Source organism: Lagenorhynchus albirostris, chromosome 7 (assembly GCF_949774975.1).
Source record: "Lagenorhynchus albirostris chromosome 7, mLagAlb1.1, whole genome shotgun sequence".
NCBI classification, from domain to species: domain Eukaryota; kingdom Metazoa; phylum Chordata; class Mammalia; order Artiodactyla; family Delphinidae; genus Lagenorhynchus; species Lagenorhynchus albirostris.
The window spans coordinates 18,025,352-18,042,320 of NC_083101.1; the positions used below are offsets into that span (position 1 = coordinate 18,025,352).

The window sequence follows — 16,969 nt, forward strand, 5'->3', positions numbered from 1 at the left end:
CCCTCTGCTTCCTAGCCATGGGGGCCAGAAGCAGAGGCCATCACCTGCCTTCATCCTCTGAGAAGCTTTAACCAGACTTCCATCTCTGGGTCTGAACGTCTGTTCCTGGCCAAAATTCAGGGATGTTGGAGGGGCACTTAGGTAATGGTTCAAGTAGTAGAAAACATCAGAATTAGGATCCACCAGGGACTCGATGCCCATTCCTCCCCCCTGTTTATTTGAGAGCTAATTTAATCCATCCGTAGGAGTGTCTTGGTGTGGTTGCACAAGTTTCTGTCAGTTGAGGTTTACCTGACGTGAGTTCAGAAAAGGGACTTTTATACTATCTGCATGAGCCTATTTATCTTTCCAAGTCTTTTGGATTTTCCACTATTCCTCAGGGCTGCACGCCCCACCTGTCTCACTACAGGGCCCCTCTGTCTGCAAGGAGGACTGGGAAAGGGGACAGGCAGCAGGAGCTGAAGGAAAGACTAGGCTGTTTACACCATATGTTGGGAGATCCCAGGGGCCCCTCAAATGCCAGCCTTGTTCCTCTTGATGCCAGTGGGACCTCTAGCCCAGTCAGAGCCCTTTCAGACCAGGTTTTGTAAGACAGCTTTCTTCTCTGCCTTGCTGCACAGGAAGAATAGACCGTCTTTTCTTCTTGGCTGTAATGACCATCAGCATCAACACCATCTGCACCACCACCAGCATCGTCATCAATAACACCAGGACCAGCATCATCACCACCACGACCACCACCCCCACCGTCATCAACACCAGGACCAGCATCATCACCACCACGACCACCACCAGCATCGTCATCAATAACACCAGGACCAGCGTCATCACCACCAGGACCACCACCAGCATCGTCATCAATAACACTGTCACCATCACCATCACTGTCATCATCACCACCACCAGTACCACCACCACCATCCTGACTGTCACAGTACCACTAACAACCCCCATCACCATTACCCTTCTCATCAACACAAAACCCTCTATTAAGGGTATATTGTGCTCCAAGCCTTGTGCTCGGTGTTTTTATCTCATTTCATTTTTACCGTAACTATGAGATAGGTACTTTTTTTCAGGTGTACAACAAAATGATTCAGTTATTGTTTTTCAGATTATATTCCATTATAGGTTATTATACTGAATATAACTCCTTGTGCTATGTAGTAAATCCTTGTTGCTTATCTATTTTATGTATAGTAGTTTGTATCTGTTAATCCCATACTCCTATGTGTATGGTATTACTCCTATGTGTATCCCTCCCTCTCCCTTTTAGTAACCATAAGTTTGTTTTCTATGTCCGTGAGTCCGTTTCTGTTTTGTATATAGATTCATCTGTATTATTTTTCGGTTCCACATATAAGTGATTACCATACAGTATTTACATATGGTTTCTGACTCTGGTTTACACAAGAGGAAACTGAGGCACAGAGAAGTTAAATAACCTGCCCCAAGTCATACATACAGGTAATGACAGTCAGGAATGAAACTCACATCTGTCTTACTTCCACGTCTGTAGTTTGAAAACTATATTCTCCTTCAAATTCCTCCAGCCCCCGAACTGGTAAGCATAAAAAAGGTTACTCTTTTGACCAATGGAAAGACCAAGGTTCAGAGAGGTAGAGAGGCTTTGAGACAAATGTAGTAGAGGTAGAGTGTTTAAAAGCTGAAGCCCAGAGAAGTCTGGCCCCAGGCAGAGCCAAAGACATGAGAAAGTATCTTAAAAGGACCCCCTCACCCTCAGGCCCAGACCTGACTCCCCCTCTGATGTTTTCTGGGATGAGTCCTCGTTTCCCCTTTATTTTTCCTTGATGTATAGGACCTTCTATGAGTGAATTATGGAATTTATTTTTGCTTTTGTTATCTGTTATGGAGTTTCTGGCTTTCTTCTGGGTAAGCTTTTTAAAAACCTAGGCATTGTCCACTCTGTATCCCTTGTCTGAAGAATACCTACCATTTGGAGGTGCATAATCAATATTCACTGAATGAGTTAATGAACAAATGACCAAATGAGTGAATGTCTGAGTGTGCCCAGGAGTGAACGAGGAATCGCTGGTCTCTGCACACACCCCTCTGTCTCCGGGCTTCCCCTCCGGGGCACAGGACAGCTCCTTCTGCACAGTGGACAGGCTGGACTTCGTATTCAGTCAGAACCATTCTACCTCTGACCTTCAGACTCTCGGCAGGGTTTCCCGTACTGATGCCTTCTCTTCAAGGAATGAATTTCACATCCTTTGTCTGATGTACTGCACATGTTTATTATGTATAACGTGTAAGGCAGTTTCCTTGCAGAACAGAATGCATGAGAATTAGCCCTGGGTTCTAATCCTGATTCAATCACATGAGTTATGTGAATTGGGCAGTGACAACCTCTCAGAACCTCAGCTTCTTCATCTGTAAAATGGTGACAATACTTATCTCCTTGGAGTGTGAAGATGCAGTGAAGGGTATATATGGAACTCCCTCACAAACAGTGCCTACATGTCACAGAGAGTCAATAAATGGTACTTTCCTCTCCTTTCCTTAATTCCCTCTCTTCCTCCTTCTCCCTCCTTCCCTTTCTTCTTCTCTTTTTTTTTAAATAAATTTATTTATTTATTCGTTTATTTAATTTTTGGCTGCACTGGGTCTTCGCTGCTGCACGCGGGCTTTCTCTAGTCGCGGCGAGCGGGGGCTACTCTTTGTTGCGGGGCGCAGGCTTCTCATTGCGGTGGCTTCTCCTGTTGCGGAGCACGGGTTCTAGGCACGCGGGCTTCAGTACTTGTGGCTCGCGGGCTCTAGAGCGCAGGCTCAGCAGCTGTGGCACACGGGTTTAGCTGCTCCGCGGCACGTGGGATCCTCCTGGACCAGGGCTCGAACCCGTGTCCCCTGCACTGGCAGGAGGATTCCTAACCACTGTGCCACCAGGGAAGCCTTCTTCTCTTCTTTTCTTTCCTCCTTCCATCCCCTTTTTCAGAAGCTCTTTAACAAGCCAGGATCCCAGCTACCTAGAGGCACGAGGTTGTGAGTAGCATTTGCTGTTGGGAAGCTTTCTCGGCACCCTGAGCGGGGGCAGTGCAGGGCAGATTGGAGGTACTCCTTAGCAGCTGACGGAAGAGAAGCTGACCCCAGATTCTAGATGTCCAGCCTGGAAGAGTCTGTCTCATCCAGAGGTTGTAAGCCAACAGCTTCCGGGCTATACAACCCACAGAAATGTTGGGTTTGGCACACAGAGTGCTTAACAAAAGTAAGAATCACTTGCCAATATATAAAACATGAGAGACTTCTTATTTTAAAAACTCCAGATTTCTTGTACTCAAGAAAAAAAGGAAAATCTGGCCACACTGAACCCACATTTCCACACTGTCACACTCAGCTAGAGGCTCCCCCTTTGGCAGCCAGCGTGTGTTTTCCACAGTTGACCACAGTCTCCACCATTCCCTGCAGTCTCTCCAGCATTGAGCCTGAGGGGTGTTTCCATCTATCATCGAGAGTTTGCACTGTCTTGCTTACTAGATTAGAGGAAGGTTTCTCTGTATCTCTACTGCTTTCAAAACTGCATACGTGGGAGGGGGCTTTAAAGGGGGGAGAACTTAAAGGAAATGAAAGGACAGAGTGTTTTTCTTTATGAAGGTAAAACATATGCCTAAAAAGAATTTCATCAGATATATACTCTAAGATTCCTGTAACATGAAGTTCAAAAATAAGCAAAACCAATATCTTGGTGGTGTGGGTACTGCCTGCCATGGAGAAGGGAAGGCCTCTCTGGGGAGTTGGAAAGGTCCCCACCCTGATCTGGGTTTCACGAGTGGACACAAACATAAAAATTGATCAAGTCTAATGCTTAAGATTAGCATGTGAGCTTAATCTCAACAGGAAAAACTTCAACTGCATTTGTAATATCTCATTACTTAAGTTGGGCAGTATGCACATGGGCAGTTGTTTTATTTTCTTTAAGTCCCTCTGTGTCTGTCTGATGTATTTATAGTAAATACTACTGCTACTGCTACTGCTACTGCTACTGCTATGGGCCGGCCAAAAATTGCGTTTGGGTTTTTCCGTAACATCTTACGGAAAAACCCGAACAAGCTTTCTGGCCAGCCCAATACTCTGCCTCAGTATCTAAGATGGAAAATCACATGCTTGGCCCGCTTCACCCACTTATCGCACCTGTCTGGTTCCCATCGGTGTGTGAGTTTGTGACTCTTGATTTCAGTCTAGCTCTTGTTTCACAGATGCGGCAATTCTGGCATGCAGAGCAAGCAGGTGTTGGACCCTGGCCACCTGACTCAGCCGCCATAAACATTTAGGGAGCACCTACCGTGTGCTGGGCACTTGAGGGGTGCGCCAGGGTAAGTAAGGTGAGCACGGGCCCGCCTTCACGAAGGTCACCAGTCCTGCACGTGATCTCAGTGTTGATATTCCACTCATCTAGGTGGTCCTCATTCTCGTCATACGTGCCAATACACGTAAAGTGCTTAAAACAGAGCCTGTCACGCGGTAAATGCCAGTGGTGGGTCGCAGCAGGCTTGCGTGGGCTTACGAGAGGCGACAGTGCTGATCTCTTGCTACTTGTGTTGAGTGACGGCCACTTGGAAACCCAGAAATCTGCTATGGTGAGAATATTTACGCCTCAGGAACTGGCAAGTGCGACGAATCAGAGGGCTTATTTTTGTGGAGAGCCAGTTGTGAGTTATTTACCGGCTGGTGAGCGATCGTAAACATTTTGCCTTTATTATTATTATTGTAGAGGCTGCAGGGGTGGCTGGAGGAGTAAACGGCAGCATCAGGCTGACCTGGGTCCCTCTTCAGTTCCTCGTAGGCAAGTGGCTTCTACCTCTGAGATTCCATTTCCTCTACTGAAAAAATGGAGTCTAATTCCCACCTCATAGGGGTGTGTGTGTGTGCGTGTGTGTGCGTGTGTGTGTGTGTGTGCGTGTGCGCGCGCGCAAATCAAGGCTGGAAGGTGTCTGATCCAACGCCCGATTCACAGCAGGCATCCATTAAATGTCAGCTGTCGTCTCTCCCTCTCTTATGCTGGGGACAAATGTGACAGTCGCTGGCGCGGAAGCTTGGCCCTGACCATCTACCTTGTGCCGGCGCTCAGAGGTGAACCCTCAGAAAGCAGAGGAGCGATCCAGGGCCTGCCTTGGCCTGGCAGTGCCGCACCAGCAGCTCTGCTTCTGTAGCTCTCACCACAGAAGGGGCCAGGGTGCAGGCGAGGCCAGCTTTTCTGCCTGGTTCCTGGAAATCATCAGTCTCTGCCCTTCGCCCTCCTCCCTTTTTCTAGCACATTTTTTCCTCCTGGATAATGAGGCCTCCGGAGACCAGTGGAGGTCTGAACCTCGTTATGGCTCTCTGGGTAGGCCGGCATCAATAAAGGCCGGCGGACCAGGGAACTGGGTGGGGGGCTGGAGCAGGCAGGCAGCGGGTGGGCGACTGACGAGGGGGGCGCTTTGTAGACTTTCAAATCCCTAGATTTATTTCACAGTGAATTATAACTGAACTCTTTAGTGCCTGGGGCTCACAGAGGGAAGGGTGGGAATTCACCCAGGGGCAGCGAGGAAAGGCCTGAGGGGGAGACGGGTCGGGGAACCCGGTGTGGGTCCCAGGCACGTGGGAGGTGAGCGAGGTCTCCTGTGCTGTGTGTAGAGTGTATGTCCCTGCCTTTGCTGGGTGGAAATCAGGGTGGAGTAGAGGCAGGGCGGGATGGAGTGCAAGGAGCTCCCGGTCAAGATCCTGCCTCTGCTTCCTGGGGTGACCTGGCCCAGTCCCTTCCCTCTCTGAGCCTCAGTTTCTCCATCTGTACAATGAGGGGCGTGTATCTGAGGATCTCCAACTTCCTTGAGACTCTGCCATACGGCCTCTGTGCGTGCGCCTGGGCGTGTACAGCCCGTCAGAGTACGTGGGGTGCTCGGAGAGGTGAGGGAAGCAGGGTGTGCAGGGTGCGCTTGTGCAGGTCCGGGAGAGTCAGGCAGAGAGACAGAGAGAGACGGAGAGAACAGTGGGGATGGAGGGAAAGAACGTGGGCAGGAGGGAGGCAGAGCCAGGTCACAGAGGTATCAGGAGAAGGGAGAGAAAGAGCGTGAAGAAAGAGGCAGGAGAAGAAATGAAGCTGGAGATGGGCAGAGAGCGGGAGCGGGGAGGACGAGGAAGGAGGGGCGGAGAGCCCTGGGGCGCACGGGGGCGCAGGGGGCTGCTGGCCAGGCCCAGCGCCAGGCCCACAGGTGCAGAGTGCTGCGTAAGCCCTCACAGCCGTGCTCTCAGCTCATCGGGGAAACAGTGCACCCGGCCTCGGAATCTGCAGCGGGCGGGCAGACGGCAAGGCCCCCAGCGGCCCGGCAGAAAGGCTGAACCCGCCCTGCAGCCCTGCCTCTCTCACTTCCTCCAGCGTGAGGGGCCAGTACCCAGAGCTGGTACATGAGGCCTGGGACCGTGCTGCCCCGGAGGGCAAGAGCGGGGTCCCGAGTGATCGGGTGGCACCCAGGAAGGTGGCAGCGGCCAGCGCCAATGTGAACATGGCCTTCCAGCAGCCCGACCGTGGGAAGAGCACAGCCCTTGGATGCAGGCTTGGGGTCGAGCCCTCACCCTGGGCCATCGCCCGCTCCTGAGGTCTCAGTGTCCACAACGGGAGAATGCAGACAGTGGCCCTCACTCCACATAACCATCCGGGGAGACCGGCAGGGGTCTGAACCTCGTTCAGCTCCGGGTGCACAAACACGGTAGGTGCTTCGTACACAACTGGTGTTACTAGTGCCCCGTATCACATATTAATTGCTTTCCACCAAATAAGCAAGGCACGAGAAAGATACCAGAAGCCTAGGCTATGGAATATCCCAGAGCTTATATTAGAGAAGCCAAGAGCACCGTCCTGACCAGTGAGGACTCTCCAGTCAGGCAGACACAGGTTTGTGACCTGACTCTGCTCTTTCTACCTAGGTGTTCCTGGGGCCTCAGTTTCCTCATCTGTAAACCAGGCACATTAGTCCTCTAACTCCTAGGCTGTCATCAGGATTCAGCGGGACAGTACAGGGCCTGTCAGAGGGAAGGTATTAAACACTTAAGGGCTGGAAAAACGATGGTGAACAAGTCTTCACTCCACAGAGCAGATGTGACCGTTAGATGCTTTCACGTATATAGAGGGACTAATGCAGGACCAGAGCGTATAAGTGGTCAACAAGGTCATTTCCCTCCCTGAGCCACAGGTGGGTGGCCCCAGTCACTCACCTCCACCCGCGTGGGGTTCAGCCAGTGGGGGATGTCACGGACGGTCACGTTCACTGGCAGGATGATGGACTCGCTGTTGTGGTCCAGGCACGAGGTGGCACACTCCGACCCTGAGGGGAAGCCGAGAGTGAGGTGGTGGCTCAGCCCCCGTCTCCTGATGCCAGGCGCTGCCCCACCCCCAGAGTGGACCCTGCCACTCCCTGGGCCCCAGAGAGTGGGGACGCCCACCCTCAAGGGCAGTGGGCAGCGCCACCTCTGGTCTCCCTGACCGTCCTCTTGTCTCCAGTCCAGCTGGCGTGCACCACCACGCTCAGCAGCCCTCAGCCCAGGTTGGTCCTGCTCCTCCTCTGCTCAGAAACCTTTCGAAGGTTCCCCACATCCGGGACAAAGTCCAGATCCCTTTGCTCGGCATCCATGGCCTCCCACGGTCTGGTCAACCTTATCTCCCACTAACCATCTTCACACCCTCCCACTAACCGGACTGTGCTCGGTTTCGCATGGGAGTCCCACACTTCCTCGCCTCTGTACTTCTGTTCCTGTCCATCCTGTCTCCTGAATCATCCCCCCGATCTGCCTTTGCACGGTCAAATCCTACCAGTTCTTCAAAGTCCAGCTCAAATCCTCCAAGAAGCCTGCCCTGATTTCTGCAGCTGAGTGAGAGCAGAGTTTGGCACTGAGGAATCTCGCTCCGGTGCTGGGCTTACCCCGTCCCTCCTTTGCCCAGTAACAGGGATGCCCTGGGAGGGCAGGGATGGGATCAGGTCCTCTGTGAGCCTAACCCAGTGCCTGACACACAGCGTCTGCTCAGCAGGCGTCAACCAAATGAATGGTGAGCCTGTGAATGCAACGTCAACGTCTCAGCCCCACACTTCTCCCACACCGCCTGCATGCGCGCCCTCTGTGCCCTCGAGACCATCCCCGCCCCTCTTCCACTAGCGTATGACCAGTTAATGACCCTTCAGACCTCAATCCACGTGTCGCTTGCTCGGAGCAAACCTCCATTCCTGACGGGCCAAACCCTCTCACTGCCACCCAGCCCAGATCTGTCACATTGGCTTGGTGACTGTTGTACCAACAGCTCCCTTCCCTGCTCGACTGTAACTCCACGAGGCCAGCACTGCCCGCGCTCCCCCTGCTATGCCCAGAGCCTGGCACTGTGCGTGGCGGATGGCAGGCACTCAGTGAGTATCTGTGAAGTGAGTGAAAGGGACAAGAGTGAACGGGGGCATAGGTGGTTGAGGAAATGAGAGAGTGAATGAAGGAATGGATGACTGGTACAATGAGTGAATGATGAATGGGGCATCTCGTGGTGGAGCAAGCGGGTACCTAGACGGATGAGTGAATGAATACATGACCGAGTAAGTGGATAAAGGGATGAAAACATGGATCAGGCAGTGAGTCGGTGAAGGCGCCAGACCAACAGGGACAGGGTTAGTACACAGAAGCCCTTGGACCAGGGACTTCTTCAGCTGACTTTCAAGCTGTGGGTTGGCAAGATGACTGTAATTTGACTCATACGTTCTCTGTCCTGACCTCACTGATTCTGAAGTCTCCTAAAAATCAAGCTCATCCCATGGGATGTCTCCAGGACTCCCCGAAAAGTGCTCATTCATATGGACAAAGAACTGATGTGTCAGAATCTGACCAGGGCCCTAAGGAGGTCATTCCCCTGCCTTAGGGCCAAGACCACCCTTGAACACTAAATGGTTTACAAGAGTCAACCCCCTCTTGAAAAACATCCTATGCTGTGAGCCATTCTAAAGGCTCCCTTCCAAACGTGTGTGTGTGTGTGTGTGTGTACACACAGTATGTAAGTATGTTTATGCATACATGCAGCTATACGTACACAGACACTTGTATATGTATATATAGTTTATCCAGTGCCCTTCCTGTTGCCGCCTTGTCATCCTCTTCAATCTAAGAGACTCACAGAATCTGAAGCGGTAGCAAGGGTGGGGAATCTCTGGATTCCAGCCCAGAAGGTGGGGATGGGGATATTCCCGGTCCTGCCAGGTGTTTTTCACCCGTCACTCGTTCCCCTGCACACCCAGTGTCATCGCACCCGTCTCAGAGGCGACAGCGTGCAGCGTGCAAGCTCGGGTCGCAGAGCTGGCGAGTAGGGGGCCGTGAATGAAAGCCCACGTCTCTCTGAATTCCAAGCCCAGTGATGGATACGGCGGAGACGCAGAGGGAAGAGAAAAGAAGGCAGCAGTGGAAGGGGACAGAGAGGGGTGAAGGGTCAGAAGAAAGAAAAGAAATGGGGGACACACAAAAAGACAAAAAAGGGTAAGTGACGAGGAGAAGAGGGATCCCTAAGCAGTCAGAGACACTCAGTGGTGTGTGTCTGTCACGAGATCAGTTCTGAAGATTTTAGGGAGCAAGGATGAAACCAGGCTGCGATGATAAAATCCTTTCGAGAAAAGAAGACGCAGCCTCTGAGAAGCAGACAAGGTTATTTATCCCGAAAGGGGGGAAAGAACGGGTCAGCACAGGAGGCCACCGCCGCCTTTCGCGGGAGCCACATCTCAATTTCTCGGTCCCCGCACCCCCCCGCGGCACTCCCCTCCCCCATGCCCGGCTCCGGGCCTCAGGACCAGGCTGCCGTGTGTGATACCTGAGGCCTAATCGGCCTCACTACAGACTGGTGATCTCAGCGGCCCCCGCCTCCCCTTCCCGGGAGGCGCAGGGACGGCGGCAGCGGCCTCGGTGGCAGTAACAACTTTCTGAGGACCCCTCACTGCCACAGAAGCCTCCCCAGGCTGCTCGGGGAGGGACCCTGGAAGAGCTGCTCTGGGTGGCCCCAGACGTGGGCCCCAGCCACCGAGCTGGACACCTACGTCACCCGTGCCCTGCTTACCAGGCCTTTGGTCGAGTCCCTCTCCTTGGTGAGGTGGGCTCTGCCCAGGGAGGGGCTCAGAATGCGGCAGGAGGGAGAGCAGCCCGGGGGGTGGGGGAGAGAAGCCTCTCCCCTCCGTCCGGCCACCCCCTCAGTGCCCCAGGCCGCTTCTACTCTCTCAGCTCTCCCCGTGTGCCCTCACCTGCCCACCGCCCATCCCGCCCATTTTTAGTCATAAAACTGGCATCTGCATGGCCGCGGGAGCATGAGGAAGGGAAGGAGATTCAGGTTCCGATGTCAGACACCTTGCTTTCCCTTTCTGCTCTGACCATGAAGAAGCTCAGTGGGTAAAGCAAATGCTCCCGTCACCCCCTCCCCCTCCCTCCTGACCGTTCTGTGGGCCAGCAGAGAGCCAGGCATTCTGGCTCACTTTCACGTGCCTGTGACAGGTACACACAATACAGGTGCAAAGGGGCCACGAGGTGTTTGTGTATGTGTGTGCGAGCTACATGCGGGTTTATGGGTGGCGAACGTGTGTGGCGTCTCGCTGAAGCGTACGTGCTAGGCATGGGCTCACCACATGACGTGTGTGCGCACCTGGTTAAGCATTTGTGCGTCTATGAATATATGTGTTGAGTGTGTCGGTGGATGCAGACATGCAGGAGGTCTGTTTTTCATCAGAATTTTTTCTCCCAGGGTTGCTCAAGGCCAGTCGTGAGTGTGACTGAGTATTCAGGTGCACGCCCTGACTGAGCTGGGGACAGGGACCCCGTCACAGACAGAAGCGTCCAGAGCCATGAACACCCCTCAGTAATGGAGAGGAGAAAGCCTTGGCCTTGGGATGGAAGAGCCAAAGCTACGTGCCATTGCTGCACCTGTTGCCCCAACTCTCTAGAAAGCGTACACTGGCAGGCCCCATAAATCCCGCCTCTCAGCAACCCTCCTGGTCAGCGTCCTTTGGATCAGCGGCTCGGCAAGATCTTCAAGTACCCCTGGAATCAGCACGACAGCGACCGTGTCCGTGGGCATTTTCTGACCCGTCCTGGACTGACACAGGAGGGTTGATCCCTACTCTGAGTTCAGGTGAAGAACCTCTGCACTTGGAGGCTGCGTGTTTCCATCTTTAAAAGGAAGTGGTCAGGCCCCCTCACGCCTCTGCTCCCCAGCCATGGGCCTCCCTTCTGCACATGAAACGATAACTCGTTTTACTAGGTGAGGATCACATTGACTCTGTGTGGCTGGGAGTGACTGCCTGCACAGATAACCTTCTGCTCCAGACATCCCGGGTGATTGTCCCAGGACTGGCCATGAGAAAGGACATCCAATTCCCTGGGCTTTCCATCGTGGTCAATTAGGGAATCAGCCCAAGAGGTCAGTATCACTGCCCTCAACTGAGATTAGACTCAATGCACACCCAGCTCCCCAGAAAGCCGCGGGCCTGTGATTAATGCGTCTGTCCAGACACCTGCTTTCAACCAGGCAGACTCCTGGCGTCAAACCCCAGGTCGTCTCCCTTCACTTGGCACGCTGGTCTACCACCACGCAAATAGTATTCTGAAAACACTGTTCATCCTTACTTAGGAGGCAACTGGAATGCCGTGGAAAGGTCTCCAGCTTTGGAGAAGGAGAGGTTGCGAAGATCCCTTTGAGTCTCAATTTCCTCACCTGTTAAAGGTGACTGAGAGGATACGAGGTAACGCCTCTGCAGCGCTTGGTGCGGCACTGACCACAGTCGGTACTATGAACGATCAGCACTACATAAACTTCAAGATTAATAACAAAGGCTGCCACGCTGGACCACCACTGCTTCCCTAAACAGGATGTGTGTTTTCATCCCTCCCTCCCTTTGCCACATGATTCCTTCTGCCTGGAATGCCATTTCTTGCCCCACAAGCTCTTGCAAATCCCTGTATAAGCATCCCTTCCTCTGGGAGCCTTCTGTGCCCCCGGAGGCACCGGTCAGCTGTTCTGTACTCCAGTGCAACTGTGCACGCTCACCCAACACTGCTTTGCCAACATCCATGCCCTGAACTCTCTCTCTGGGAGGACAGGGTCTGGTCTCATTCCTCTTCATTTCCCCAGTTCCTCACGCAAGGTATCAAACAGCACGGCTGCCCAAGTCCTCGGCAGGGCGCGAGCCCCGAGCTCCTGGAAGGACGCGCCCTCCCACTGCTCAACCCGACACGCCCGTCGTACCGATGGCATAGCCTGCAGGGCACTGCAGCTTCAGGTTGCTGTTGAGCTGGTCCGGGGCTGAGCACTGGCCTTGCATCTCCTGGCAGACGTGGAAGGAGCCGCTCCAGGTACCATCTTTCCGGCAGTGGATGACGTTGCTCCCGTGCCCCTGAACGCCACAGAAGCACAGTCAGGACCAAGAGAGACCCCACCCTCCACAGAAGAAGCCTCTGAGTGTTGCATCTCCCCAGAGCTCTGAAAATGTTAAAAAAACAAGTTCTTAACAGTGGTGGAAACCCAACCACCCTCAGAGGAACTGTAATATCTCCATTTTACAGACAGGGAAACTGAGGACTCAGTGTGGGAACAAACTTGCTCAAAGCATCCTGGAGAGTTTAACTCCCAGGTTTCCTAAATCTCAGCAGTGCTCTTTCAGAGATTTCAATCGGAGAAATGTGTTCTGCTTGTTTGTTTGTTTTTTAACTGAGAAGGTGGGACCCACGTGCACCCCCAACGTGTACCGTGAGTAAACATGGGTCCTGGCGCTGTTTGGAAGGAGACAGGCATACACCAAGGCTCGTTTCCTCTCAATCGATGAGAAAGCGTCCCAGGCCAGGGCTCTGCCACGTGCTAAGTAGGCGACCTTGGCTCCGCTGAGGAGCTTTCTCTTCCAGGGATTCCCTCCTCTCCTTCCCCTTCCCGTCCTCCCTTCTGCTCCATTCCATTCCAGCAATAATGCCACCAAGGGGGTGGGTGGGGGGATACTTCCATCTGCGCCCTCCCCTCTGATTCTTTAAATTAGGCAACATTTCCCATTTCTCAATCTTCTGCAACGTCACGGGCAAGTGCAGCCTGCAGACGTCGTCCTTCCTCCAAACCGCTTTGCACATCTAAGATTCTAACGGGAGGTGTCCAGCTTCGTCGAAATTTCAGAACCACCCCTAAATCCAAAGACCGTTTCTTAGTGTCCACTCTGGGTTCAGGACCGTGCTCAGTGACTGCACTGTGTGCACCGGGCGAGAATAACCGGATGTGAGGGGCAAGCTGGGAAGGCCTCTGAGAGGAGGTGACATACGGAAAAGAGTTTTCAAGATTCTGTGTGGAATCAGGCAGAACAGGGAGGGAAGGACACCTGTGCAAGGCCAAAGGGCACATGCAAGTTCGAGAGGCAGGGAGTCGGGAAGAGCTGGTACGGCAGGTAACGTGTGCAGCCTTAAACAGCCGCTTATGGAGTCTGGACTCTACCCCTTGGAACTGGAGAACCACGGGTAGTCTCTGCACAGTGGGGCCTCCTGTGTGAGAACAAGCTGTAGAGCGTCTCCCTCTTTCACGTTTAGGATGAGAAGAGAAACTCCACGTGGGGCCAGAGCAGCTGACCACGCTCCGCCAATGAAAATGTCTGCGGAATGGCTCCCATGCCCTTCAGCTGCCACTCAAGCCCCTGCGTCTGGCCTCCAGAGCCCTCAGAGCCTTAACTCTGCCTGATTCTCCAGCTCCCCGCTGCCCACGGCACCGCCGCTAACCTTGAACTCCACCAGTCGCCTGCATTCCTGAATGCACCCCGTGAGGTGTCACACGGCCGTGCTTCTCCTCCCGTCTGCTCTGTCCCTCTCCCCTGCCCTCCTGCCCAAACACCGGCACAGACCTTTCCTGGCACAAGCCACCCTGTCCTAACGCCACCCCGGTCCTGCACAGAACACTACCCGCAGGTCTCTGACACCCACTGCCTCTTTATCCCCACTGCTCCCTCCTAGACGATGAGCTCCTTAGTCATCCCTGCATCCCCAGGGCCTTCCACAACGCTTAATGGGTCCTGGCCTTTGGTCCATTCACTCGTCACTCAGTATTTTTGCTCACTCAAGAACCGTTTAACAAGATATGGCGTCAACAGGTGACAGTTATGGAAGGAACTTGTTTAAAACACAAGAAGAGAAATGAATGCATGAATCAAGAGATGAAGAAATGAACGAATACGGGAATAAATGAATGAGTGAACACATGAAAAAATAAACTCTTGGAAAGGGTTGATGCAGGCTGAAGCTTCCCTGTCTGAGAAAACAGCTGCAAGGAGAGGGGATTTAGAGAGAAAGGGGGCCCCTCTCTGGGCCTCACGTGGACCAGCACGAGGAGGGTCCAGTTGTGGTGGAAGCCTCTGCGGCCATCGAGAAGGGTGGCCCATCCCGAGCACGCAGCTGTGGGATGACTGCCGAGTCCACCCAGAGGTTCCATGTGAGCTCAGGGAAAGTGTAGGCAGCTTCATGTGGCTTCAGAGAACCCCGACTCTCCCTCCCGGAGCCCCAGGCCCCGTGATTCGGCTGGGCCCTCATGGGAGTAGGAAATTGACCCCAATTTCCTGGAGCCTTGGCCTGGGCCTATGATGCATTTGGCCTCCAGCCCCTGAAGGGCTGCAGACCTCAGCACTATGTGGGCCAGAGCTGGCTGGAGAGCTCGGTTTGCAAAAGAGAATGTATTAGAACTGACTGGAATCTGCTCAGGGAATTTCAGACTGGGGAGGCTCTACTATAGAAGGTGGGAGCATAAAGCTATTGGTCTTGCTACCTCTTGACTCTCTCCCTCCTGCCCAGGTCATCGAGCACTTTCTGCTGCTGACTAAATCGGCCTTACAGAGGACGGAATCCTTCTGGACTGGACTTTCAAACAAGGCTTACTTGAGGGCTGGCAGTCCAGGGCGGGCTTCTACAGTGGAACCCAGACGACATGTCCAGCCCCATCTCTTGCTACACACATGTCCTTCCTGCTCGTCTGGGGTCACCTGTCTCTCCTGCACACCTCTCTTGCTTCCCACCACCATCCCTTTGCCCCTACTGTGCCTTCTGCATGGCAGACCTCCTGGAGCCTCTCCAGATGTTCGAATCCTCCTCTGGGAATAGATCTTGGTGCACTCAGGGCTGCCTACCAACCGGTGCGGACCCTCAAGAGTAAGATCCATGATGTTGAGTCTAGTTTGATCAGAGATGACCTGACATTGAGGACCCCATCTGGGAAGACCAGAGACCACGGGCAGGGGACCCACTGTGTGTACTTGGCTCCAAACGCACAGTGCTGCATGCCAGGGGGAAAATTCTCACCAGGGGGCTGAGCGTCCCTCAGCAAAGCACTGTGCCTCTCTGTGCCTGTGCGTCCGTCTGTAAAAGAGCATATTGTGCTCTCTCGACCCCTCTTCAGCTACACAGGTCCACAAAGAGCCGCAGGCATATAACACAGTATCAAATACCTAGTATGTGCCAAGTGTTCTACGCACATTTAAAAATGCTTTTAACGATGTAGTTAATGTAGAAATTATGTCCCTTTTACAGATTTGGAAACTGAGGCTCAGCTAGGAAGTGAAAGATGAGTTTTTAAATGGTATTGGTGTAATGGTTAAGAGTATGGACTTAAGCCAGCTGCCCAGGTTCAAATCCCATCTCTGCAACTTTCCCACTTGGGGAAGTTCCTTAACTTCCCTCTGCCTCAGTTTCCTCAACTGTTAAATAAGCCTGCAGTTCACGGCCTGAGAAAGTCACCGCGAGGATTAAGTGAGTTAGGTTATGTGAAGCATTTAGAGCTTAACACACACATGGAGCCCTCTAAGGGTGAGCTGAGCTCTTAACCACCCTGTCGCACTGTCTCCAAGGGAACTTCAGAATCAGCCCCAGCGTCACCCACACTCTAGAAATGGCAGCCACCAAAATAGGGAGGCAGCAGGCCCAAGTCACGCAGGTCGTCGGGGCCGGAGCCAGACCTCTTCCTGTAAGCCTCGGAGCTTTACTACAATGCAGGGGAGGGGAGGTGGAGAGGAGAGGCTGGGGGATGAGTGGAGAGGGAGACCTAGACCTTTTCTACTTAGCAGAAATGAAAATAAACAAAATAATGGCAGAGAGAAACATGGCAACATCAGAGCCAGGCAGAAACGCAGGGTGCAGCACAGGATATAAACAGTTAAACTTTGGAGGCAGGCTGACCTAGCAACTGGAGTCTCCGTTCTACCTGGACTTCCTAGTTGTAGAAGGTGGGCAAGCCACTTGACCTCACTGAACCACATCTTCCTCATCTTCAAAACGGGACACTAGTGCCAGATGCTGTGGGGCTTAAATGAAGTAGTCTGTGTAAAGCACTTAGCTCAGACTGAAATGTAGTAAGTGCTCAATAAATCACAGCTGCTGTTCACTCTTTGCCTATGTGTCCAGTCGATGGCCTTACATGCATTTTGCTTCCTCCCAGTGAGATACAGGGGTGACACGCAGCTCCAGGAGTAAGGATGGGCAGAAAATGTGGCTTGTGCAACGACTTGGTTAGGAGACTTGGTTAGGAGACTCTGAGACTCTGTCAGATCTGACTCTGCTGGTATCAGTAACTTGCTGTGTGACTTGAGGTACGTTGCTTCCCCTCTCTGGGCTCCAGTGGTCCCATCTATAAGGTAAATGTGCGGCAGTAGAAAATCTCTGAGGTCTGGCCCACCTCCAACATCACATGGGCCTGGGATGTCTCTGACTTCCTCTGGGAAGCCCTGCGTTCTCGGGCAAGCATGTGACAACCCTGAAACTAGAAGCTGCCCCTGCCCTGGGAGGCATTATACATGTGAGAGCTGTGCTGAGCCCAGAGCAGGCCCAGAAAGGCAGGGCCAGCTGCACACCACTAGTGGCAGGAAGGCTTTTCCATCCTTCCTCTGTGATCCGTGCAAAAGAACTGGGTGCATTCCTGGCTCCACTCCCACCCTTCCTCTCTGGCTCCCGCTGTGTTGCTAAAGTCCAC

The 16,969-nt window shown here is 53.0% G+C and overlaps 1 protein-coding gene across 1 annotated transcript in view; it reads right to left on the reverse strand.

Annotated features, from left to right (window-relative positions):
• The window catches only part of PAPPA (pappalysin 1), a 250,562-nt gene that overhangs the window by 34,582 nt on the left and 199,011 nt on the right, over positions 1-16,969 (reverse strand). The window contains exons 18-19 of the mRNA XM_060153316.1: positions 12,239-12,386; positions 7,207-7,316 (exon numbers count right to left, since the gene is read on the reverse strand). Of these exons, the coding sequence (XP_060009299.1) occupies positions 7,207-7,316; positions 12,239-12,386 (258 nt within the window). The remainder of the gene's footprint in view (positions 1-7,206; positions 7,317-12,238; positions 12,387-16,969) is intronic.